Source organism: Trachemys scripta, chromosome 24 (assembly GCF_013100865.1).
Source record: "Trachemys scripta elegans isolate TJP31775 chromosome 24, CAS_Tse_1.0, whole genome shotgun sequence".
NCBI lineage: Eukaryota > Metazoa > Chordata > Testudines > Emydidae > Trachemys > Trachemys scripta.
The window spans coordinates 849,406-874,523 of NC_048321.1; the positions used below are offsets into that span (position 1 = coordinate 849,406).

General features: G+C 58.7%; 1 protein-coding gene across 4 annotated transcripts; it reads left to right on the forward strand.

Moving 5' to 3' along the window:
• Nucleotides 1-2,885: 2,885 nt before the first annotated feature.
• MAG (myelin associated glycoprotein) lies at nt 2,886-24,546 on the forward strand. 4 transcript variants are annotated; one of them, XM_034756650.1, is made up of 12 exons: nt 2,886-3,075; nt 8,445-8,512; nt 12,462-12,536; nt 14,232-14,600; nt 15,524-15,820; nt 16,136-16,393; nt 16,949-17,209; nt 17,682-17,969; nt 18,291-18,387; nt 19,318-19,417; nt 20,387-20,426; nt 21,545-21,625. In XM_034756650.1, the coding sequence occupies exons 3-11, from the start codon at nt 12,491-12,493 to the stop codon at nt 20,417-20,419; spliced, it is 1,749 nt and encodes a 582-aa protein (XP_034612541.1). In that variant the 5' UTR covers nt 2,886-3,075; nt 8,445-8,512; nt 12,462-12,490; the 3' UTR covers nt 20,420-20,426; nt 21,545-21,625. The 4 variants fall into 4 exon arrangements, with proteins under 4 accessions (XP_034612541.1, XP_034612538.1, XP_034612540.1 ...); XM_034756647.1 differs by lacking the exon at nt 20,387-20,426 and having other exon boundaries at nt 21,545-24,546; XM_034756648.1 differs by lacking the exons at nt 2,886-3,075; nt 20,387-20,426 and adding an exon at nt 7,979-8,145 and having other exon boundaries at nt 21,545-24,546.
• Nucleotides 24,547-25,118: the final 572 nt, after the last annotated feature.

A 25,118-nucleotide genomic window follows, 5' to 3' on the forward strand; every position in this document is an offset into this window, starting at 1 on the left:
ACCTCAAACGTTTGAGAGACACGTGCCAGGACACAGCAGGGACTGACTCTCCTGGTTTAGCTACCAGGCCTCCGAGAAGCTGTTCGCTAGAGGTCAAACAAACCACGAAGGAAGGTTTCTGGGCCGCTGGCATGACAGCTGCCACACAAGTTCATCTCGAAATCCTTGGCTTCACGCTGGCCCGGGCGTGGAGGTGGTCGGCTCCGAGGCTCAGGGGAATGCAGAGCGGACCTTAGGAGAGGGGACTGACTGAAAGAGATTGGCTGGCTTAGCCCACCAAATGTTTCGGGGTGAACAGCAGCAAGGGGGAAGAGCTATTGAATTGACATCTAGAAATCAGCTCGACCCAGCGTGAGTTAGTCAGGTCAAGCCCCAGTGTAGACGCAGCTAGGTCAGTGGTGGAATTCTTCTGTCCATCTAGCTAGCGCCGCTCCGAGAGGTGGATTAACAGAGACTAGTACCTACATTACTCCGCTGCCTGCCACGTAGCACTTGCCCGGGGCTCTGGTGCACGCAGGCGGATTTAAACCGCAGGCAAGCAGAGGGTTACACCAGGCACAGACATGTGCTGTGTTAGGGCACGCTGGGTCGGGAACGTGTTGCATTGGTGCAGGCAGGCTGGGTGCACCTCGCCGCCCGTCCCATCTGGCGTCAGGCGATTCGTGCCTCAGTTTCCACTTCAGCTCCGGGGCCAGCCACAGATGTGGATCAGCAAACTGCAATGTGATGAGACCGGCCCCCTTCCTGACTGTCTTTTTTTGTTCTGTGTTTGTACAGCGCCTAGCGCAACCGGCCCTGGGCCATGAATGGAGGGCCTAGGCACTACCGTAATACACCTAATAAATTGCACTATTAATGTACAGCAGGGAGTTTTGGTCCCTGACTGGGGTGCCTACATGCTACTGTAATGCACCTAATAAATAGTACTAATAATGTACACCACCTAGCACAATGGAGCCATGGGCCATACCTAAGGCTGTTTACTGCTCCTGTAATGCACCTAATAAATGATAACGTACAGCTCCTAGCACAGTGGGGTTGTGGTCCGGGACTGGTGCTTTCAGGCATGATGACAGTACAAATAATCACAATAACAGCAACATGATGGTCCTGCAGCAATCTCCCTCTTATGGGGCAGCTCCATCCCTGGAGCTCTTTGCATGATCCTCTGTGAATCTCTTCAGGGCTGACTAGTCCTTTTGATCCATCCAGGACACCACCTTGTCCTTCCACGAGCATCTTCTGTCACCGATGGTCCCTTCTGGATGTGGAGATTCAAAACAACAAAGCTCTCGAGCCGTTCGAACACAAGTTGTCAACATCACGTCTCCAAATATACAAAGTAAACCGCCCTAAATCAAACGGTGATAATCTCACAAGCTGCTGTTTTCTTACTTTGCCTGTCGAAAAGTTTGGATTTTTGTCAATGGGAATAATTTTTCGTCGGTTTGTGTGTAGAGTCACCAACCCTCCAGGATTGCCCTGGAGCCTCCAGGAGTGAAAGATTAACCTTTAATGAAAGATTATGTCGCGTGATGAAACTCCCGGAGTACGTCCAACCAAAACTGGCAACCCCATTGCGTGTGTATGGTGAAATCGACATTTACCACTAAAAAGCTAATCCTTCCAAGCCTATATATAGACATAGTGTAGCAATGGGGTGAGTAAAATGGGCCAAGGACGCTGTTCCTTCATGGAAATCTTCCTTCCAAAAGATGCTTGTCCTTGGCCAGCTGGGCACCATGTTCAAACACCCTGCATGGGAGATCTCTGTTTTAGATCTGTGCATGCTGCCCCCCTGGCTATAATCGAATGCAATGATTCCTTGTACGCTTCTTATGCCATGGCAGGTCTCCCTGAATCTTTCAGGTCCCTTTTCCAGAGCGTTGCTTTATTCACACAAACAACACTGGCAACATAGCACAGAATGTGCCGGCCGCAGGGGCTCTTCGCTCAGCTCCACTGCTAGCCCAATCAATCAGTCACCTACCCACCTTCCTGCATCCCCCACCCCCAGTCCTTCATAGAAAACACCTGATGCATCTCAGCTGGGCTGGTCAATTGCAGACCGTGCTGGCTGGCCCCAGAATCTGTGGCTCCTAACCGATCAGGCTCCCCAGTTACACTGGGCCCTCGTTTTGTGAAGTTTTGCCCGTGTTTATGGAGCCCACCAGAGGCGTCGTGGGCCCAGCTGCACCCGCAGCATCCGAGTCCGCCCGGCAGCGCGGCAGGGTTGGCCTTTGAGCATCGATGATGCGCGCAGGGGGCTGGCTGGGTGGGGATTGCTCGCTGGCCTTTCGCCGCCGATCCCTGGGTCGAATCCAGCCCCTGCTCAGAGCGCCCCATGTAACGCGCCGGCCGAGGCCTCAGCCCCAGATCCCAGCAGGACACATCTGCCCTGGGGAAAGGGCTGATGGTTGTGGACACCGAGCTCCCCATTCCCAGCCCAGGGAGCCAGTGCCCCCTAGATAAGAAAGGCCCCATACCCCATTCCCTGCCCCCCCTCAGCCAGCCAGTCCCTTGCCATGGGGCTGAATCAGAGCCAGAGCCCCCTAGAGGGCAAAGCCCCCTGCCCCATTCCCCACAAGCCATGTCCTGGAGCTGGATGGGAACTGAGGCATATTGGCATGGTGGCTCTTTTGGGGGGGCTGTGTGTGTGTGGGGGGCTGTATTTTAGTGTGTGTGTGTCTATTGGGGCTCTGGGGAGTGTGGGGGGGCTCTGTGTGTGGTGGGGGGAGCTCCTCCTGCCTGTCTTCCCCCACCCCCCGAGATTCTGGCCCCAGCCCCCTTGCCTCCCAGATCCCACCCCAACCCCCTTTTCCTTCCTCCCCCCTGTCCCCACCGCTCCTCCCATCAGTACATAAGCCCTGCCCCACATCTGGCCCCGAACTCCCCTACAAAGGGAGCCATTGTGCTGAGTCCTGCTCTGTCGCTTCCTCGTCGTGCCCATCTGGCTCTGGTGAGCCAGCCATTGAGGCTGGCAGACGCTGGTACCCACCCCAAGGACACAAACCCTTCCCAGATCTCGGCTGGACCCCAGAGATCGGACGCTTGGAGACAACCTGTGGATTCTGGGTAGGTGTCTCCATGGGACGAGGGGGCATTGAGGCAGCGTTAGGAGCTGGTGAAAGGAGAACCAGGGGCGGGGGGGCGGGGGTGGCCACGCTCTGCTTCTGGGCATGGATGGGACCCCGGCTGGCAGGGTCAGGAAGTAATTTGGCACAATTAAGGATCTTAAAGGGAGCAGCTAATGTGTCTCTTTTATGAGGCCGGAGGATAGTTGCTGCACTGGGAGCCAGGACTCCTGGGTTCTATCCCCTGCTCTGAGAGGAGAGTGGGGTTTAGTGGTTAGAGCTGGGGGGGGGGAAGGGCTGGGAGCCAGGCGTCTTGGGTTCTGTTAGCCTCAGTTTCCCTTTTGGTGTAACAGCAGCGACTTCCCAGCCAGGGACTCTGGAGTTTCAGCCCAGCCGCCTTTAACCAAGAGATGCCCAGATGCGAGGTTCTGGCCCCATGTTACCCTGAAGTCCTGGCCTCTCTCCCGAGCAAGTCAGCCTTGCGGATCCTAGGCAACAGACTCAGTAGCAGGGCCAGGGAGGCAGGATGGGCCAGTGGTCAGGGCTCCAGCCTAGTACTTCAGTGACACCCTATTCAATTCCTAGTGCTGCCCCCAGACTCCCCACTGGAAGTTAGGCACTTGGTTTCTCTGTGCCTCAATTCCCAGGCTGCCGTGGCCCAGAGGTGGCTGCATCTCAGTGCCAGGCAAACCATCCCTTTGCAGTGTTATGTGTGGCTGTTCCCCAGCTGCCCCAACCCAGAGGTGGCTGCATCTCAGAGCCAGGCAAGGGATCATTTTGTGTCTAACAACTCAGTTGGGTGCTGACTCTGCCTTAGTTAAGGTTGCACCAGAATCTGAATTTTAAACAGCGTGGGCTGTGCATTAGCTCTGGGGCTGCAAAGACTTGTGAGTTTGAGGGCTGAGCGGTTTGGTTTGTTATTGTAGGGTCTCCGTGCACTAGGTTGGCGCAGTTTGGTTTGTTGTTGTAGGGTCTCTCTGGAGCACTGGGGCTGTGCAGCCCAGTTTGTTATTGTAGGATCTCCATGCACTAGGTTGGTGCAGTTTGGTTTGTTATTGTAGGGTCTCTGCTGAGAGCAGAACCTGGTTTGTTATCGTGGAGTGTGTCCCTGGTGCTGTAGTAACAGGGAGAGCCAGGGCTGCTGGCAACGGTATGTCTGAGACCCCAGTGGGGACAGGACAACGGGACGAGCGAGAGCGATTCCCCTTAACACATCACAGAGAATCACAACACGACGCCAGGCTGGGTACACCTGTCCTACCCCCACACCTGGCAGGTGACACAGATAGATCTCATCCAGCAGGGGGCAGTGTCTATCTCACACACACACATACACACACACGCACCCCTCTGCGGTGCCCCTCACTCCCGACACACAACCCCTGCGATCCCAGCCCTGGGCTCCCCCCAATCCTCCCAGCTCTGCCGGTGCCCCTCACTCCCGACCTGCAGCCCCCTCCCCCCGCCATGTGACATCAGCGGATTGCACAGCCCAGTTATCAGCACAGCCCCAGACAAACAGCTTTGTTCTTGGAGGGGCGCAGCGTGGCGCTGCCAGGCTGTGCCATTCGGGGGCTGCTGCCACCTGCTGTGAAGAGCCGCACGGAGCCTGGTGCTCGAGAACCAGCCATCGAGGGGCAAAGGGAATAGGGCCCAGAGAGAAATGTGATCAGCCCGCTGCTCCCACCACTAGACCCTGCTCCCCTCCCAGAGCAGGGGATAGAACCCAGGAGTCCTGGCTCCCAGCGCCCCCTGCTCTAACCACTAGACCCCACTCCTCTCCCAGAGCCATCAGTCCCAGTGCTACTGCTGTGATTTTCCAAAGATACCGGCTATGTAGTCTGTGCCTATACCTACAAGTGGGAGCCAGGACTCCTGGGTCCAGTCCCAGGCTCTGGGTGGGGAGTGGGGGGCTAGAGAGACAGAGGCAGCAGTGGAGGGGTAGGCAGAGGAATGATTCACATGTATCATTATCTCCCCTGAGTGGAGGGGGGTGTCTCCTCACGCTCACCGTACTGGCTGTATCGGCCCCTGCCAGCAGGGGGCACAGCAAAGGCCTTGAGATCCTTTCCCCCGGCCGCGAGCGGGCAGCCCCGAAGCTGTGGGGCGGGAGCACAGCTGCTGCTGGGAGGGGAATCGGTCACACCCCCCTGGTGCAGAGCAGCTGGGAGAACACGTGAGGGGCTGGGGAGCCCCGGAGACAGACACACGCTGGAGGCAGGGATCCGAGACACACGTACACACACTGCACAGACAGGCTGTTGATTGAAAGCAGCATCCCAGTGCCCACGATGGCTCCCCCAGATTCACCCTTGGCCTCGATGCAGCACCCCGGGCTGGGGGTGAAGTTGCCCCATGTGCTTGTGAGACCGAGCTGGCTCTGAACCAGGAATCTACCTGTGCAACGCACGGACACCTACTAACGAAGCAGCAACCAGGCTGTGATCCGCTAGAGATGGTGCTAAAGGGACTCGCTCCATTAGCTGGCAGCGGTAGCAGGGCTGTTATCCTCTAGGTGGCATAAAGGAGTCACTCCATTAACTGGCAGCAGCAGTAGGCTTTTATCCTCAGTGTGGGCCAGGCCACTGGAGGGGGCTTGTACTTGTACTTAGCTGACGTGTTGCATTTAAACAGCTCTGCCTTGTCTCATGTCACTGGGACCCAGGCACTCAGTCCATCAGCAGCTCCCTCGGCCCTGGGGGAGGTCGGCAGTTTGACAGATCAGCCGATGCCTGTCAGTGTCACCGTCAGGGGTAATAGCCCAGCTGCCACAGATACCAGAGTCATCCATCTATCCATCCATCCATATACACGCCCTCCCTCCCTCTCTCCCTTCCCCCCTTCATCCATCCACCCATCCACCCATCCATGCATCCCCTCCTTTGCTTCCCCATCCATCCATCCACATGCCCTCTCTCCATCCCTCCCTCCCCACTTCATCCATCCACCCATCCAACCTTCCATCCATCCATATACATGCCCTCCCTCCATCCCTCCCTCCCCACTTCATCCATCCACCCATCCAACCTTCCATCCCTCCATCCATCCCCACCTTTGCTTCTCCATCCATCCATCCATCCATCCATCCATCCATCCATCCATATACACGCCCTCCCTCCCTCCCTCCCTCCATCCCTCCCTCCTTTTGTTTTCCCATCCATCAATCCCTTCTATCTCTCTAGCTGTCTAATCTCCTCCCACTGGGGCATGGAGTGGGATTACACCCCCCCACTCCCCCCCCCACCCCGGCTATTCCCCTGACCCTAGGGGCTGTCAGGTTTCCTGTGGAAGCTGACCCAGGGATGGGTCGATCAGGCTGGCTCTGAGCCGGAGCTGGGAACTGGCCCTGGCGATCGCCGTCACACGGGCACAGGCAGACAGCGTTGTTCCTTAGCTGAAGTCAGCCGCGCCGGCTGCCATCTGTTCTGTGAAGCGAAGCGTCATCATCCTTATAATTATTAGGGGCCGTATCCTGCGGGCCCTGGCTCCCCACGGCGCCGGATCAGTCAGGCAGAGCCCGGGGGGCGTAACTGGGAGCAGAATTTGCCTAGATGACTCAGAGATCAGTAGCGATTTTTGCAAAGAGCCTTGAAAATTCAATCCGCCCACACGGGAGATGCAGCAGCCTCTGGGGCGGGGCAGCTGGGGAACAGCCACATAGGCACGGGGACGGCTCGCCTGGCGCTGAGATGCAGCCATCTCTGGGGTGGGGCTGGGGCAGCAGGGGAACATCCACACAGCAACACTGCGCGGGGACAGCTCACCCGGCGCTGAGATGCAGGACAGCTGGGGAACAGCCACACATAACACTACACAGGGCAGGCCTCCCCCAGTGCTGGGATGCAGCCACCTCTGGGGTGGGGCAGCTGGGGAACGGCCACACATAACGCTGCAGGCCTCCCCCAGTGCTGGATGCAGCCACGTCTGGGGTGGGGCAGCTGGGGAACAGCTGCACAGTGACGCCACATGGGGATCTCAGTGCCAGGTGAGCTGAAGCCGTGCGTGTTGCTGTGTGGCTGTTTCCCAGATTTACCCCTCCCCAGAAGTGGCTGCATCTCAGCACCGGGCGAACCCTCCCTGTCTCTACATTTCAAAGTGTTTGCGCTTTTTGCGAAAAGAAACGCTGTGAATTAGAGCCCAGGACTGGCGCGGGTCCCATCAGCTGGAGAGATTCTGGGTGTGCCCAGCGTGTGCCCAGCGTGGGGGCATTACACAGGCTCCTTTGTGCCCAGCTGTGTCTCCCCTGGGCGGGGAGGGGGGGAGCTGGGGAGCGTAGGGGGGGAAATGTGTTGGCAGCACACGACAGGCATGCCAGGAATTCCTGCCCCTGGAATGAATCCATGGGGTGAGGGTGTCACGTGACCTTGGCCAGGGAAATCCGGGTCTTCAGTTCAAACTGCCATGGACTTGTATCTGCCAGGGATCATAGAACCCAGGAGTCCTGGCTTCCAGCCCCTCTGCTCTAACCACTAGGCCCCATTCCCTTCCCAGACCAGGGATAGAACCCAGGAGTCCTGGCTCCCAGCCCCCCTGCTCTAAGCACTAGGCCCCACTCCCTTCCCAGACCAGGGATAGAACTCAGGAGTCCTGGCTCCGAGCGCCACCCCCCCGTTCACGCACGAGACCCTTCTCCTCCCAGAGCTGGGCGAGAACCCAGGAGTCCTGCAGTCTCTGATCTCCTCTCCGGGGAAGATGCATCAATAAACTCAGAGCCGAACTATCCTTCCTGACCAGAGGGCCAGACCCACTGGGGCCCTGTGGGGCCACCTCCCCAAGCCCCACAGCCCCGGGAGGCAGAGAGCTGTGCCGGGAGTCGCAGCCAGCACGTGAAGCTGGCTCCCCATCCCCCCGGTGGCAGGTCCCCCCCACGCACACGCTGAGCCGGAGGAATTTGTGTGTGGGCTCCGCTCGCTCGCAGCAACGCAGAGCAACTGGCACCCCAGCTCGCCGGCTGCGGGAGGGGACGCCAGTGCCAGCGGCTGGCCCGGGATGGGACGCTGCCCCGCTGAGAGCCAGCGGTGGGATCCGTGAGGGGGAGGCTGGCGCCACACCGTGGGAGCTCTCTGCACTGGTATCGCCTGCTGCCCCCCAGCTCAGTCACCAACTAGCCTGGGGTTCCCCTTTTCCTTGCCCCCCGGATCAATCCCTGAGCCTGCTAATCCCCCTTCCCCACTGCCGGGGATCAGATCTGGGGTCCCCCTAACCTGGTATCCCCCCCTTCCTGCTGACCCAGATTGGAGCTGCTCTCTGGAAGGGCCGGTCCCAGCTGTGCAGAGGGGGGTGTTGTTCCGGCCGCTGCCTCGGACCAGGGACTCTGATCACTCCGGGGTCCATTCGTGGCTCTGACCCCGCCGGTCCCTTCGGTTACAGGTGCCGGGATTTTGCCACTTTCATGCCGGAGTCGCCGAGGGGTTAGAAAGCCAGGAGGACACTGAAAGGTACGAGATTGCGGAGCGTCGCCATGTGCCAGACTGGGCTCGGGTGGGTTAGAGCAGGCAGGGCTGGGAGCCAGAACGCCTGGGTTCTGTCCCTGGCTTTGGGAGGGGAGTGGGGTCTAGTGGTTAGAGCAGGGGGGCTGGGAGCCAGGACATCTGGGTTCTGTCCCTGGTTGGGGAGGGGAGTGGGGTCTAGTGGTTAGAGCAGAGGGGGCTGGGAGCCAGGACGCCTGGGTTCTGTCCCTGGCTTTGGGAGGGGAGTGGGGTCTAGTGGTTAGAGCAGGGGGGCTGGGAGCCAGGACATCTGGGTTCTGTCCCTGACTGGGGGATGCGAGTGGGGTCTAGTGGTTAGAGCAGGGGATGTGTGGAAGCCAGGACTCCTGGGTTCTGTCCCTGGTTGGGGTGGGGTGTGGGGTCTAGTGGTTAGAGCAGGGGGGCTGGGAGCCAGGACTCCTGGGTTCTATCCCCAGCTCTGGGAGGGGAGTGGGGTCTAGTGGTGAGAACAAAGGTGCTGGGAGTCCAGACTCCGGATGATTAATGAGCCTTGTAGCTCTGATGACATTTTCCCTCTGAGGGCACAAAGGCCTTTGTCCCTCAGATGGGGAGAAGTCGCCTGTTTATCTTCCTGGGACCCATGTAGCAAGCGGGGTGGGGTTGTGCTAGTCACTACTGATCAAAAGAGAATAGAACCAGGAGTCCTGGTGCCCAGCCCCCCTGCTCTAATCACTACACCCCACTCCCCTCCGGAGCCAGAACCCAGGTGTCCGGACGCCCCACTCGTTCCACACGGGCTCCTGATAAGCTCTCTCAGTGCCTGTAACCCAAGCTGATGCCAAACCCCGGTCATAGATGGCAGCCATGCCCACGACCGGGAGGCCGAGCCCCGCGTCGCCTGGCTACCCCCGGCCTAGGCCTGCTGCCCCTGGCTTTTCTCCCCAGCTGAGTGTGGGTGTGTGTGTCACGGCTTGGATGGGAGACCCCTGCCCCGCAGCGGACGGGATTGGTGGGAGGAGCGTTGGGTGGGCACAGAGCCAGGCGAGGGCTTGTGGGGAGCTGGGGCTGGTCTGGGGCTTAGGGGCCAGAGGTTGAGGACTGGAGGGGTTCGGAGAATTTAGGGGGGCAGATGGAGAGCCAATGGATTGGGGGGGGCAGAGGGCAAGATTTGGAGATGGGGCTGCAGAGGACATGAGGGGTTGAGGCGATTCAGGGGGAGAAAAGGGGGGGGGCCTGGCGGCTTCAGGGGAAATGGGGGTCAGGATTTTTTGGGGGGTGGGCAGCTGGAGGTGTTGGAGGGCAGATCAGGAGAGCTGTTCTGGGGAGGGGACCCGGAGGGAGGATCAGGAATGAGGGGGGTGGGGCGGAGTCATGGGGGAGGGATCAGGAGGGCCGAGGCCTCCCCCGAAGGGTTATGGGAGCGCCCTGCATCGGGACAGGGCTGGCTCCACGGCCCGTGGGGCTCACGCCAGGGCTGGGCCCTGGCAACCAGCCTGTGCCAGGGGGTTGGGGAGTGGCGGAGGCTTGGAAATGGGGCCTGATGCGGGCAAGGGGCTGGAGCCATGTTGCCCGGCAGCCATCTTGCCTCTGGCCTGCAGAGGCCTGGGCAGACTGGGCCCCATAGGCCTCTCATTAAGGTTGCCAACTTTCTAATCACAAAAACCCAAACACCCCTGCCCCACACCTTCTCTGAGGCCCCGCCCCTGCCCTGCCTCTTATAAGAGGCCCCATCCCCCACTCACTCCGTCCCCCCTCCCGCTGTCGCTCGCTCTCCCCCACCCTCACTCACTTTCACTGGGCTGGGGCAGGGGCTTGGGATGCGGGAGGGGGTGAGGGCTCCGGCTTGGGGTGAGGGCTCTGGGGTGGGGCAAGAAATGAGGGGTTCAGGGTGCAGGAGGGGGCTCTGGGCTGGGGCAGGGGGTTGGGGTGTAGGAGGGGATGAGGACTCTAGGGTGGGATTAGAGATGAGGGGTTTGGGGTGCAGGAGGGGGCCCCAGGCTGGGGCAGGGGGTTGGGGTGCAGGAGGGGGTGAGGACTCTAGGGTGGGATTGGGGATGAGTGGTTTGGGATGCAGGAGGNTAGGAGGGGGTGAGGACTCTAGGGTGGGATTGGGGATGAGTGGTTTGGGATGCAGGAGGAGGCTCCGGGCTGGGGCAGAGGGTTGGGGTGTGGTAGGGGGTGCAGAGTGCAGGCTCCAGGAGGGGGCTCAGGGCTGAGGCAGCGGGTTGGGGAGCGAGAGGGGCATCAGTGCATGGGCGGCACTTACCTCAGGCAGCTCCCGGTTGGTGGCGCAGCGGGGCTCAGGCAGGTTCCCCCGCACTGCTCCCAGAAGCGGCCGTCATGTCCCTGCAGCAGTGGCCCCTAGGCAGAGGGGTCAGGGGGCTCTGCGAGCAGCCTGTGCCCGCAAGCACCACCCCCACAGCTCTCATTGGCCATGGTTCCTGGCCAATGGGAGCTGCGGAGCCGTGGCTGGGGGCAGGGGCAGCGCATGGAACCTCCCTGATCGCCCCTGTGCCTAGGGGCTGTAGGGACGTGCTGGACGCTTCCGGGAGTGGCGCAGGGCCAGGGCAGGCAGGGAGCCTGCCTTAGCCCCGCTGTACCGCCGACCAGACTTTTAACGGCCCAGTCAGCGGTGCTGACCAGAGCCACCAGGGTCCCTTTTCGACCGGGAGTTCTGGTCAAAAACTGGATGCCTGGCAACCCTACTCATAGTCCAGGCCTGAGTGGGGTTGGCCTCTCCCCATAGGCCTCTCATCCCCTTCTCCCCATGTCGTGGGGCTACTCAAGGCCTAGGCCTATGGAGCTCTGGGTTGAGTCGGTCCTAGCCACCCCCTCCAGGCCCTGTGTCATAGTGACTGTTCAAGGCCTGGGCCCTCAAAGCCGTTGTGTCTCTCAGGGCTGCTCCATCGCTAGCTCCCCATGGTGCCCGTCGGAGCCCGGGGCAGCCACCACAACTTCGGAGTCGGAACCGACCAGCCTAGGAGTTGTGCTGCTAATAGGGGAGTTTCTGTGTCCCCAGGGGGAATGTCTTTGAGGTTAAGACGGGATGGCTGGGAACCAGGACTCCTGGGTTCTCCCCCCAGCTCTGAGAGGGGAGTGGGGGCTAGAGTGGAAGGGGCTGGGAGCCAGGACTCCTGGGTTCTCTCCCTGGCTCTGCTACTATTTTACTGTGTGTGTGAATGTGGCTGCGTTTCTGCGAGGCCCCACTGCCATCTTGAGGCCATTGTGAGAACAGCAGTGACTGCTCTGTTCCCATGTTTCCTTGGGTTGGGTTGAGGCTGCATTTCTCCCCCCTGGGCCAGGGATCTCCCTGCCCTGTTGGAGTCAAAGCTGAGAGCCTGTGGGGCAACCGGGGATGGGAAACACCTACCCGGGCCTGGGGTTAAATCTCCCGAGTGTCAGGGAGAGATTCCAGGAGACCTGGCTCCCAAGCCCCCCCGCTCTAACCACTAGACCCCACTACCCTCCCAGTACCAGGGAGAGAACCCAGGAGTCCTGGCTCCCAACCCCCACTCTGCCCGCTCTAACCACTAGACCCTACTTCTTTCCCCTTGTTGGGAAGTGATTCCCCAACCTCAGAGACTTCCCCCATACCTCTGCATTGGAAGAACTGTCCCCTGAGATCCACCCTGAAAGTTTCTTTCTGGTTAATTTCATCCTTACTTCTGTAGGGGAAGGGAAGGGTCTGATTGCAGAGGGTGGATGTGGGAGGGGAAGCCAAGACCCCTGGGTTCTATCCCCAGCATGGCCCTGAGGGGGCATCACAGCAGTTGCTGCTTGCAATGAATGACCTCTAGTTTTGGTGTCCATTTGCCCTGGTCTCTCCCCGACTTTGTTTGAAGGTCCCGGCGCCTCCTGCTGGGAGGAATGAATCTGTTCTGTTTGGGTGCACGCCGCCCCCTGCTGGATGGGATAACACCAACCACACTTCATCTAAGCCCCTTTTCTCTCTCCCCAGTTGACACAATCTCGCCGCCCCCTGAGAAGATGAAGGCTGCTGGGGTTCTGCTCACCTTGGGGATCCTATTTGGAGGTACTGAGGGGACCCCCTGTCTCCAGAGGGTGGGTTTGAACCTGGGGCTCGCGGGAGCTAACAACCAGAGCTATTGCTGGGAGTCGGCAGCTCATACACCCCAATGCATGAACTGTCCACTCGCCCTGCGTCATCACACAGACATAGCCAAGCAGGCGGGATGGTGCATCTGATTGGTTTTCCAGCCCTGCCAATCAGCTCACCATCGGCGGTTCAAATTTTCCTGGCACGTGAGCTGAGTTTGTTGGACCTTGTCTAGCTCTATTGTACCCCAGGAGAACAAGCTATCTACTCCCTGATGGGGGTGTGTGTGTTCTCCAAGGCTGTGGGTGTGTGTTTTGGGGAGCTCTCCACATTGGGGGAAACAGAGGGATGCTCTCCATGGGATACCTCCTCCCCTACCCCACTAGCCATGATGAGAGCTTGGGGAGTAGGATCTGGGTTCTAACTGGGCGCTGAAAGCTGGTGGTTGGGTCAGCAGGGAAACTGAGGCACGGGAGGAGTTCCAGAGTCAGGTGCGTGTTCATTTAGGTCTAACGTTCCCAGCACGGGAATAGCCCTGACCTAGCTCTGCCGGAAGAGGGTTCCCAAAGGCCTCGGGTTTGGGCTGCGCTGACAGGATGGGGGACCCTGCTGGGGGGAACCTACAGGCAACCCTGCTTGGTGTCCTCACCGGAACAGGATCCATTGGGGCGAGTCAAAGAGGACACCGCGAGGGTCAGAACTGTAATTTTATATAGGTTGAATTGCACTTGTTGCTTAGGTGGCATTTAGATACGGCGCCACCAAGTGTCTGAGAAATAATTAGAGAGAGATGAAAGCAGGGATGGCTGGATGGTGATTTGGGTGAATGGATGATTGGGTGGGTGGGGGGATGGATGGATAGAAGGTAGGTTGGTTGAGTGGATGGTTAAATGGACAAATGGTTGGTCAGATGATTGGGTCGGTAGGTGGATGGATAAGTGGTGGATTGTTTGGATGGATGGACCGTTGGCTGGTTGGGTGGGTAGGTAGATGGATAAACGGTTCATTGGATGGATGTGTGGATAAATGTTTTGTGGGAGGGAGGGAGGAATGGATGGATAAGCAGAGAGAGGAACAGATGGATAGATAGAGAGGGATGGATAGAAAGGGATGGATGGATAGGTGGGGGAGGGAGAGATGGATGGATAGATAGGTGGAGGGAGAGATGGATGTTAGAGAGGGATGGATGGACAGGTGAAGTGATGAATGGATGGATAGAGAGGGATGGATGGATAGAGATGGATAGGTGGAGGGAGGGAGCGATGGATAGATATAAATGGATGGGGAGATAGGTGGAGGGAGAGATGGCTGGGTAGAGAGGGATGGATGGACACGTGGAGGGAGGGATGGATGGATAGAGAAGGATGGATGGCTAAGTGGAGGGAGGGAGAGATGGATGGATAGATAGAGGGATGGATGGCTAGGTGGAGGGAGGGAGAGATAGCTTGATGGATGGATAGTGGAGAGGGGATTGATGGATAGAGAGGGATGGACAGACGGGTAACAAACCAGGGACCGACGGAGTTTGGCAGCTGGGCAGAGAAGAGGGCAGTGGGGAAATCGACGGGAAGGAGGGCGGTCCGTGGCAGGAGAGGTTGGCGGCAAAGGAGACGGGCGTGCGGGTTCCTGTCCCCCATCGCCCAGCACCTGTCGCTCCCGTCTGCCCGCCAGGCACCCTGGGTGGGCCGTGGAGTGCGTGGATGCCGCAGACCATTATGGCCTTCGAGGGCACGTGCGTGGCCATCCCGTGCCATTTCGACTACCCAGATGAGCTGCGCCCCTCGGTCGTGCACGGCATCTGGTACTTCAACAGCCCCTACCCCCGGAACTACCCGCCCGTGGTGTACAAGTCGCGCACCAGCATCGTTCACGAGAGCTTCCAGGGCCGCACCCACCTGCTGGGCGACCTCCAGGCCCGCAACTGCACCCTACAACTCAGCCGTCTCAGCCCCGAGCTGGCAGGAAAGTACTTCTTCCGCGGGGACCTGGGTGGCTACAACCAGTACACGTACTCGGAGCACAGCAACCTGGAGATCATCGGTGAGTGGGGGGCGCTGGGGCCAGGCCCCTGGGATGGCTGAATTGGGAAATGGGACACGGGGCCTTTCCCCTCTAGGGGGCGCCAGCTGCCATCCAGATTCAGGGCACGGGACTGGCTGGCTCGGGCGGGGGAAAATGGGGCATGGGGGCCCTTGCCCCTCTCGGGGCTCAGAATTAACAGTGATGAGAGAGCCCCCCCCCCCCGAGTGAATCATGCACCCTGTGCCATGGAGCTCAGCACCCCCTACTGCTGCATCAGGGCGCATTTGGGTCTCTTCTCGCCTCTGTAAGGGGAGTGGGGTCTAATGGTTAGAGCAAGGGAGGCGGGGACTGGGAGCAGGACTCCTGGGTTCTACCCCTGGCTCCAGGAGGGGAGTAGGGTCTAGTGGTTAAAGTGGTGGGGTGGAGGGAGTGGGAGCCAGGTCTCCTGGGTTCTATCCTTGGCTCTGGAAGGGGAGTGGGGTCTAGTGGTTAGAGGAGAGGGAGTCTGGGAACCAGGACTCCTGGGTTCTCTCTATGGCTCTGGGAGGGGAGTGGGGTCTAATGGTTAAAGCAGTGGGGTGGGGGGACTGGGAGCCAGGACTCCTGGGTTCTATCCCCGGCTCCAGGAGGGGTGTGGGGTCTAGTGGTTAAAGCGGTGGGGTGGGGGGACTGGGAGCCAGGACTCCTGGGTTCTCAACATGGCTCTGGGGGGGGAGTGGGGGTTGGGGGCTAAAGCGGCGGGGCGGGGGGGACTGGGAGCCAGGACTCCTGGGTTCTCAATATGGCTCTGGGAGGGGAGTGGGGTCTAGTGGTTAAAGCGGCGGGGTGGGGGGGACTGGGAGCCAGGACTCCTGGGTTCTATCCCCGACTCCAGGAGGGGAGTGGGGTCCAGTGGGTTGGAGCCCACGTCCCTGGCTTCACCCAGCCTCTTCCCTCGCCAGACAAACCCACCATCGTGCCCCCGGCTGCAGTGGTGGTGGGGACAGAGGCGGAGGTGCGGTGCGTGGTGCCGGATAACTGCCCCACCATGAAGCCGGTGGTGAGCTGGTTGAACCACGAGGTGCTGGAGGGACAGGCTGTCTTCGGCCAGCTGGAGGAGGAGAGCGGCACCTGGAGCCAGGTGTCCCTGCTCAAGTTCCAGCCCTCGCGGGAGAACAACGGGCACGAGCTGGGCTGCCAGGTCACCTACACCAACACCACCTTCCTTTTCGAGGCCTTCGCCACCTTGGACGTCAAGTGTGAGTCGCCAGCCCCGCCCCCCTCAGCCTGTTGGGTTCTGGCCCTGGCACCGGGAGGGGAGTGGGGGCTAGTGCTTAGAGCAAGAGGAGCCCTGTGGGTTAACCCTGCTGGCACCCAGTGGCAGGGAGTCCCGTGGGTTAACCCCACTAATACCCAGTAGTGTGGCCTAAACCCCCAAACACCCAGTGGCAGGGAGTCCCGCAAGTTAACCCCGCTGACCTCCAGTGGCAGGGAGTCCCGCAAGTTAACCCCGCTGACCTCCAGTGGCCGGGAGTCCCGCAGGTGAAGGCTCAGCTCTGCCTCCCCCACTGCAGACGTGCCCCGGATCCTGCAGGTGAACTCATCCCTGGAGATCACGGAGGGCTCGCACGTGGTGCTGCTGTGCGTGGCGGACAGCAACCCCATGGCCTTGCTGGCGTGGTTCAAGGAGGAGGCCGTGCTGCGGGAGGAGCCGTCCACCAACCTGACGCTGGAGCTGGACAACGTCACCCATGCGCACGACGGGATCTACGTCTGCGTGGCCGAGAACGTGTACGGGCGGGTGAACCGCTCCCTGGCCCTCACCGTCATGTGTGAGTGCCTGGGCGGGAGGGGAGAGGGGTCTAGTGGTCAGAGCGGAGGGGAGGGGCTGGGAGCCCGGACTCCTGGGTTCTAGCCCGGCTCTGGGAGGGGATTGAGATCTAGTGGTTAGAGTGGGGGGGGGTCGGGGCTGCTCCTGGGTTCTGTTTCCTAGCGGTGGGAGAAGAGTGGGCCGTAGTGGTTAGAGTGGGGGTGGAAGGTGGGAGCCAGGACTCCTGGGTTCCATCCTAGCTCTGGGAGGGGAATGGGGCCTGTGGTTAGAGTAGGGTGGGGCTGGGAGCCAGGACTCCTGGGTTCTATCCTGGCTCTGGGAGGGGAGTGGGGCAAGGCTGGGAGCCAGGACTCCTGGGTTGTATCCCGGCTCTGGGAGGGGAGTGTGGTGGGGCTGGGAGCCAGGACTCCTGGGTTGTATCCCGGCTCTAGGAGTGGAGTGTGGTGGGGCTGGGAGCCAGGACTCCTGGTTCTATCCTGGCTTTGGGAGGGGAGTGGTGCCTAGTGGTTATAGTTCTGGCTCTGTGGGTCAGTGAACCCCTGCCCAACCCCCACAGATGCCCCACGGAAGCCATCGGTGAACTCCTCGGTGGTGGCGGTGGAGGGGGAGCCGGTGACTATCCTGTGCACCACCGAGAGCAACCCCGAGCCCATCATCACCATCTTCAAGGAGAAGCAGATCGTCGCCACGGTGGTCTACGAGAGCGAGCTGCTGCTGGAGATCCCCGCTGTGACCCACGAGGACGACGGGGAGTACTGGTGTGTGGCGGAGAACCAGTACGGCCAGCGCGGCTCCGCCTTCAACCTCACCGTGGAGTGTGAGTCACCCATGCCGGGTGGAAGAGGGTGTCAGGGCTTTCCTCCCACTTCCTCCCCCCCCAGAGGTGGCTGCATCTCAGCACCAGACAAGCTGTCCCTGGGCAGCGTTATGTGTGGCTGTTCCCCAGCTGCTCCGCCCCAGAGCTGGCTGCATCTCAGGTAGCTCTGGTGCAGGCTATCCCCGTGCAGTGTTGTGTAGCTGTTCCTAAGCTTCCCCGTCCCATAGTTGGCTGCATCTCAGCGCCGGGCGAGCTCTCCCCGTGTGGCGTCCTTGTGCGGCTATATCTCAACCAGCTCTGGGTCAGGCCATCCTTGTGCAGTGTTGTGTGGCTGTGCCCTGCCCCAGAGCTGGCTGTATTTCAGCACCAGCCTAACTGTTTCCGTGCAGTGTTATGCATGGCTGTTCCCCAGCTGTCCCACCCCAGAGCTGGCTGCATCTCCGCGATGCTGATGCTGCGTCTCTCCCCGCAGTCGCTCCCATAATCCTCATGGAGTCGAAGTGCACGGCGGCTCGGGACACAGTGCAGTGCGTCTGTGCCGTGCTGGCCAATCCGGAGCCCGTGATCTCCTTCGAGCTGCCCACCCGGAACGTGACGGTCAACGAGACTGACCAGGAGTTCGTTTATTCCCAGAAGACGGGCTACACGGTCACCAGCATCCTGACGCTGCGCGGGGAGCCAGACTCGCAGCTCTTCATTGTCTGCTCCGCCCGCAACCTCTATGGCACCAAGAACCAGCAGCTCCAGTTCCACCACTCCAGTGAGTGTCTGCCCTGCTCCGTACAGAGCCCCCTGCTGGGAGCAGCCCGGGCTGGGGTAGCCGGGAGCTCCCCCCATGGCCAGTGCTCCTGCCCCGCTCCCCATAGCGCCCCCTGCTGGGAGAGGCTGGGGCTAGGGTAACTGGGAGCTCCGCCCACAGCCAGCACCCCTCCCCCCCCGCTCCCCACAGCGCCCCCTGTTGGGAGTGTCCGGGACTGGGGTAATTGGGAGCTCCCCCACAGCCAGCACCCCGCCCCCGACTGCCCACAGCGCTCCCTGCTGGGAGAGGCCGGGACTAACCCCAGCCCCATGCTGCTTTCAGACAATCTGATGTGGGCGAAGGTGGGGCCGGTGGGCGCCGTGGTGGCCTTTGCGATTCTCATCGCCGCCGTGTGTTATGTGAGTCAGACGCGGAAAAAGTAAGTGCGGAGCCCCCCGGGGCTCAGCTGTACTAACGAACGGGGCATCCCGGGAGCGGGGTGACGCCGGGGCCCAAATCCAGGCCGGATCGCAGACCGTCCTCTTGCCGGTACGAGACAGAACCCCCGGGCTAACTGCCATCACCAGGCGGATCTTCCGATCCAGTCGGGTTTTCAAACGAGGGGCGCTCTTACCGGGGCGGCCGGCAAATGGCCACCCACCAAAATACGTGTCATTCGCCACAATCGTTTTAAACACGTTTTCATCGTTTATTTTAGACAGGGCGATTTTGGCAGGGGAAGGACGCCATTTTTTGTACCGCTAAATAAAGGCAGAATAACAATTAACACACGTGACGGTTCTTCGCTTAAAACTAAGGAGCATTTTTAGAGGAGAAGGATAAACAGTTATATCCAGATCGGTCACCCACAGTCGTTGGTTAAAGGGCATTTCTAATGACTGACTAACGGCATAATTAATGAAGCACCAATATTAGTCCGTGTTTGGTAATTAGCAGTCACCCTATTGACCAGTCTGGGGCATTAGCCATTAATTGATCCTAATCAAAGATGGTTGGTGGGTAATTAATGATTGATAAGTCATTAGCAACTCTCATTTACTGATACATCAGGAGCAAACTGCTACCTTTTGATTAGTAAGATCATTATTAAATTACGTCGTTAATGCAGATGCAGTTACGCGATGCAGATTGTTAATGGAGGGATGAGATATGTAATGTCATAAGGGGGGGTTGAGGTCACCCAGCGACAGGGCATTGCCCTCCCCCCCCCCCCGCTGCGGGGGTCACCCAGTGACAGAGAATCCCCCCCTCCCCCGGCTGTGGGGGTTGCCCAGTGACAGAGAATCTCCCCCCTACACTGTGGGGGTCGTCAGTGACAGAGGTGTCTGTGCTGTCTCTCTCTCCCCAGGAAAAACGTGAATGAAAACTCCAGTTTTGTGCAGCTGGAGCACCCGCCCGTGGCGTACAGCGGCGAGTACCGGCCCCCGGGGGCCCTGGACAAATCCGAGGTGGGATGATGGGACTGGCATGGCGCGGAGAAGAGGGAGGTGCAGAGAGTGCTGTGTGCGTGGGTAGGGAGGGGTGCATGAGGGGGGGATGAAGGGAGGGAGGGGTGTGTATGGGGTGGATGGAGGGGTGCATGAGGGGGGGATGAAGGGAGGGAGGGAGAGGTGTGTCTGGGATGGATGGATGGATGGAGGGGTGTGTATGAGGTGGATGGAGGGATGGGTGTGTATAGTGGTGGATAAGTGGAGGACTGTGTATAGGAGTGGATGGATGGATGGAGGGGTGTGGAGAGGTGTGGATGGGGATCAATGGGTGGATGGATGAAGGGATGGAGGGAATGGGTATAAGAGTGGATAAGTAGAGAGGTGTGTATAGGGGTGGATGGATGGAGGGAGGGGATGTGGATAAGTGGAGTGGGGTGGATGGGGATGGGTAGTTTAGATAAAATTGAGTCCTCTGTGTTGTCAGGCACTAGTGTCCATAACTGGAGAGGAAATCTAGCCCGGACTGGCTGGCTCAGAGGGGCGGGGAATGGGACGTGGGGGCCTTTCCTCTCTCGGGGAACTAGATAAGTTCATGGAGGACAGGTCCATCAGTGGCTGTTAGTCAGGCTGGGCAGGGATGGTGTCCTTAGCCTCTGTTTGCTAGAAGCTGGGAATGGATCACTTGATGATTCCCTGTTCTGTTCATTCCCTCTGGGGCACCTGGCATTGGCCACTGTCGGCAGACAGGACACTGGGCTAGATGGACCTTTGGTCTGACCCAGTCTGGCCGTTCTTATGTTCCTATGATCCAGCCCCAGGCTGGTGAATGGGGGGGGTGGGAAAGGGATTCTTCCATCCCTTTGCATCCCAGACCCAATCCGTAAAGCTGCGGCTTCGGAGGTGCTCCCCAGAGGCATCCTCCGTATGGGGCGGCAGCAAGGGGTCGTCCCCCCAGGTACACAGTGACAGCTCTTCCTTCTCCGCTAGTCTAAGGAGATCTGCTCCCTGGAGAGCCACTGACCCCCGGGTAAGTCTGGATTCCCCAGTCTGTGTCACCCCCCACCAGTGTGCGTTACACCTTGGCTCGGACACGGGGACCCCTTCTGCACCCCACAGTCATGCAGCGGACTGGCTGGGCAGGGAATGGGACACAGGGCCTTTCCCCTAGGGGGCGCTGGTTCTGATCTGGCCCGAGAACTGGGGACTGTTGGGCTCATGGTGGTGGGGAATAGGGCATGGGGCCTTTCCCCTCTCGGGGGCACCAGTTCTGGTTTCTATCCTGTTGCTTGGGTAGCTCTCACAGTTCAGCTGTGGGGCAGGGCATGGGGGTCTTCTTGGAATATCGGCAGCCCCTTGTCCTGGCAGCAAGGTTCCTTGCAGTGTTGTGGTGTTTTCCCTTCTCCCTCTGCTCGTTCCGTGGTCTAGTCTCTTTGTGGCATAAAATCTTAACAGACCACCCCCCCCATGGGACAGTCCTCTCACCCCTGGCACTCCCTGCCCAGGAGAGCTCTGGTTAGGAATGCATCCTTTGGAAAGGATCCTGCAACCATTAGTTCTCCAGGTTAACGCCAATAAGGTCCCACTGGGTAATCCCAGTAAGATCAAGTGGCAGTGAATTTCCTAGGTAAACTACGGTATTATTGGATCGGCTAACCCCAATGGTATCCTCCTGAAGCAAATCCAATAGGTTGAGCCCCTAGTATCAAGTGGCAGGGAGTCCCAATGGTTAACCCCACTAAAACCCAGTGGCAGGGTGTCCTGTGAGTTAATCCTATAATATCCAGTAGCAGAGAGCCCCATGTGTTAATTCCATAATATCCACGGGGAGGGAGTCCTGTGAGTTAACAATATAATACCCAGTAGGAGGGACTGCTGGGGTTAATATCCAGTGTCGGGGAGTCCCACAGGTAACCCTATCATATCCAGGCTCATGAAGCCTCACAGGTAAGCCTATAATTTTGACCATCAGGGAGTCCCACAGGTTTATCCTATAATATACATTGCCAAGGAATCCCACAGGTTAATCCTGTAATATCCAGTGGCAGGGAGTCCCGCAGGCTAGCCATATACTCTCCAGTGTCAGGGAGTCCCACGGGTGAACACGCCAATCGTACCCAGGTTGACGCTGCTCTGCTTCCCCCGCAGTACGAGCGGCGCCTGGCCTCCGACAAACGCCTCCTGAACAAGCCCGAGGGCTCCCTGGACCTGAACGTGGACTACGCCAACATCGACTTCACCAAACTGCCCACCAAGGACAGCTACACCCTGACGGAGGAGCTGGCGGAGTATGCAGAGATCCGCGTCAAGTGAGCGCCCCCTACCCCCCACAGTGACCCACGCTCTGCCACGGAAACCACGCCCGCTGGAATCAGGACCTGTCTGTGCCCCCAAATCACCAGGCACACCCCCGCCACGGAAACCCTGCCTACTGGGATCAATCCCATGCAGAGTGCAGGTCCTGCCCCGCCCACTAATGGCAGGACACGCCCCCTGCCATGGAAGCCCCACCCACTGCAATCAGGAGCTTCGACTGAATGCAGCTGGGAGAGGGGCTGTCTCTTGCTGTGTGTCTGGGCAACTTCTGGGGCAACAGGGCCCTGATCTCAGCTAGGGCAGGGACTGTCTCTTGCTGCGTGTCTGGGCAGCGCCTCATATCCTGATGCCCCTTCTTTGACAGCCCTATGGCTGGTTATGTGGGTCTGGCCCTGCACAGGGACCCAGGTGACCTGCGGTTTAAATCCCACCTATGCTACAGATTTTGTGCTACCTTGAGGTATGTCCTAACCTCGCTGTGTGCCTCAGTTTCCCCACAATCTCTTAATTTCTCCTGTGTACAATGTGGCTCATAATTCCCTCCCACCCCAGGCTTTTGTGTGGCTAAATTTGGCACCGATTGGGAGGCTCAACCAAAGGCCTGTTGAATCGTTAATTACCCCATTGAGCTATCTCTATAGGACCCGTGCAAGTACCTGCCTAGATAGCCCTGGCGGACCCTGTATAAAACAGGCCTGGGGGATCCTCCCTAAACCAATTCAGGCCTTGTTCTAATTCCCCCAATCTGTCTTTCCACGTGCCGAAGGAACAACATCGTTTTTCTGCTGCGTAAAGACTTGTCTATGGTATAGAGCTGCTTAGACCAGCACAGCCATCCCCAGCCAGGAAGGGGAATACACTGGACTGGGCTAAAGCCCTGTCCTACTGGGATAACGGCCCCCACAGCTGTGCTGGTATAGACAGATCAGCCCTGTCCTACTGGTATAACTAGACCAGTAGAAAATCACACGTCTAATTGACATCGTTCTTCCGAGGGGAAATCTCTGGGTGGCTCAGATGTATATCAGGAGCCCCCAAACCCCCACAGCTGTAATCTTTGTTTCCCACTGGGATAAACAGGTGCTCACGTTCTGGGTCCGACCCCCTGGAATTCTATGATCCGTCAGCACCAGCTGTCCTGGGGGAAATTTATAACAAATCGTCATTTATTTTTGGTGTCATTTTTGTACAGATATTTGCCTGATGATAGAAAACGAAATAAATAAAAAGCCCAGACTAACAAGGTCAAAACTCTCTAACCAGCACTTAATTCTGCCCAGAGACCTCCCCCTAACCTTGTTAACCCTTCAGGCCCCCGGATCTAGGCTCTATTTATTGATTAGCTGGGTGTGACGTGATGAGATGTAAAATAAAACACGGCACTTGAGGCTCTGGTATAATAATAATAAGGCCACTTCACAGAGCTCTGGCAGGTAAAGGAACCATGTGAATGACGTCGACATGAGGGCTGGGTGGAAAGGACCCAGGGACCTCGCGAGGCAGCCAGCCGCTCGCACTGCCGCAGAACCAAGTAACCCCAGACCATCCCCGTCAGGGCATTTCTCGAACTTGGTCTTAAAACCCTCCGCTGATGGGGATCCCACATCCTGCCTGGAAACAGTCCAGAGCTGAAGGCCCCGGAGCGTTCGGAAGTTTCTCCTAATACCTGACCTCAATCTCCCCTGCCCAGAACATGTTTAAAGATTGTTCTCAGGTCCGCCCTCAGCCTCCTCTTCACTAGACTAAACAGGCCCGATTATTTTAATCTTTCGTCAATGGTCAAGTTTTCTAAACCGCTGATGCATTCTGCTGCTCTCCCCAGGAGTGGTGGAAGCTGTCTAATAGTGGGCGGGCCACCAGCACCTGAACCATGGCCCCGCCCCCTCCTCCTGAGGCCCCGCCCCTTCTCTCCTTCTCCCTGCCCCCACCCCACCCCTTGCCCTAGGCCCTGTTCTCTCCCCACCTCTTCCCCTCAAGACCCGCCTCTCGCTCGCTCCTCTCTCCCCTCCCCCTGACCAGGCGCTGACCCTTATGTCTGGTATAAAGTGCTGGGGTCAGGCCCTGCGGCCCCCCGGTTCCGGCACTCCTGGCTCTGCCCTGGACTCTCCATTCAGGCCACCCCTTTCTGAACGGGCAGCGTCCCAACCCAGACACGGTTCTCCAACTTCGGCCTCCCCAGAGCAGGCCAAGTCCCGCCCGTGTCGTACGTCCGCCACTCCTGTTTCCACAGCCCAGAACGACGTCACCTCGCAATTAAAAAAGCTGAAACCCAAACAAGACATTTTTTCACCGCATAGTTTCATTTTGCAGGAAACGTTGCCATTTTGTTCCGATTCGGAGCCTTCTTTGGTTTGAAAACACAGAATCCCCCTCCACCCCCCCCAAAAAACCCCAAATTGAAATTCAACCAGCTTTCATTTCCATCGCCCGCTATTTGGCTTTGTGTTCCCAGAGCTTTGTAAAAGAGCCGCAGCCTAACCCAGAACGCCGCCTCCATCAATTGGCACTAAGCCGTGTGGACAATTCCCGTTCTTGGCTTCTATGTAAATAGGGAAGAATGTAAAAAATAATTGAAGCCAGGATTAGCGCAGTAACTTTTGAGTAGCATGTGTGCGCGTGTGTACGTGTGTTACAGGACACAATTGTGCCCCTGGCTTAGCCAGCCCTGCTCCCAGGTAGAACTAGGCTAGCGACCATATCAGGAGAGCTGGATTAATTCCGAGACTACGTCGGTTTCGTTGTGTGTCGTTGTTCCGTGAGGTGCCAACCGTTTAATGACTTTAACCCAGCAGACTTTGTATTCCCAAGGAAATAAAATGTATTTTACAAATCCACATGGTGCCTAGTGTTGTGTTCCCTTTCGGGGGGGTCTTCCCAATGCCACAGCATGGCGCTGGGGGCGCTGTGTTGCAGGGGGCAGGGTGAGGCGCTGTCCCCTAGCAGTCAGGGCTGGCCCTGATGCCTCAGGACAGCAATAGGGGGCGCTGTGCTGCAGGGGGCGGGGTGGGGGCTCTCCCATAGCAGTAAGGGCTGGTCCCGATGCCCTAATGTGAATCAAACAGAGCAAGGGCTTGAATCTGGGTCACCCACAGCACCAGGGAGAGGGGTGCCTTGGTCCGGGGCTATCAGCACCTCTCTGGGGAGGAGATGTCGGAGAGCAGAGGCTGTTTAACCCACCCCACAAAGGTAAAGCGAGATCCGCTGGCTGGGGGATGAAGCCAAACAAATCCAGACTGGAAATAAGGGGCAGGTTTTCCCCGAGGAGAGGACTTGACCCTCGCAACAACTACCCCAGGGAGGGGGCAGATTCTCCAAACCTTTGAGTCCTTCCATGGTGATCGGGTGTCTCACTAAAAGCCCCTCTCTAGCTCGACCCCCAGATCTGGGCTGGAAATCTGCAAAGGGG

What these genes read in the sequence shown, in the direction of transcription:
- MAG (XM_034756647.1), top strand. Translation starts at nt 12,491, where the DNA reads ATGAAGGCTGCTGGGGTTCTGCTCACCTTGGGGATCCTATTTGGAG. An exon ending in CTTGGGGATCCTATTTGGAG is followed by an intron (nt 12,537 to 14,231) that starts GTACTGAGGGGA and finishes TCTGCCCGCCAG; the next exon opens with GCACCCTGGGTGGGCCGTGG. An exon ending in GTGAGTCAGACGCGGAAAAA is followed by an intron (nt 18,388 to 19,317) that starts GTAAGTGCGGAG and finishes CTCTCTCCCCAG; the next exon opens with GAAAAACGTGAATGAAAACT.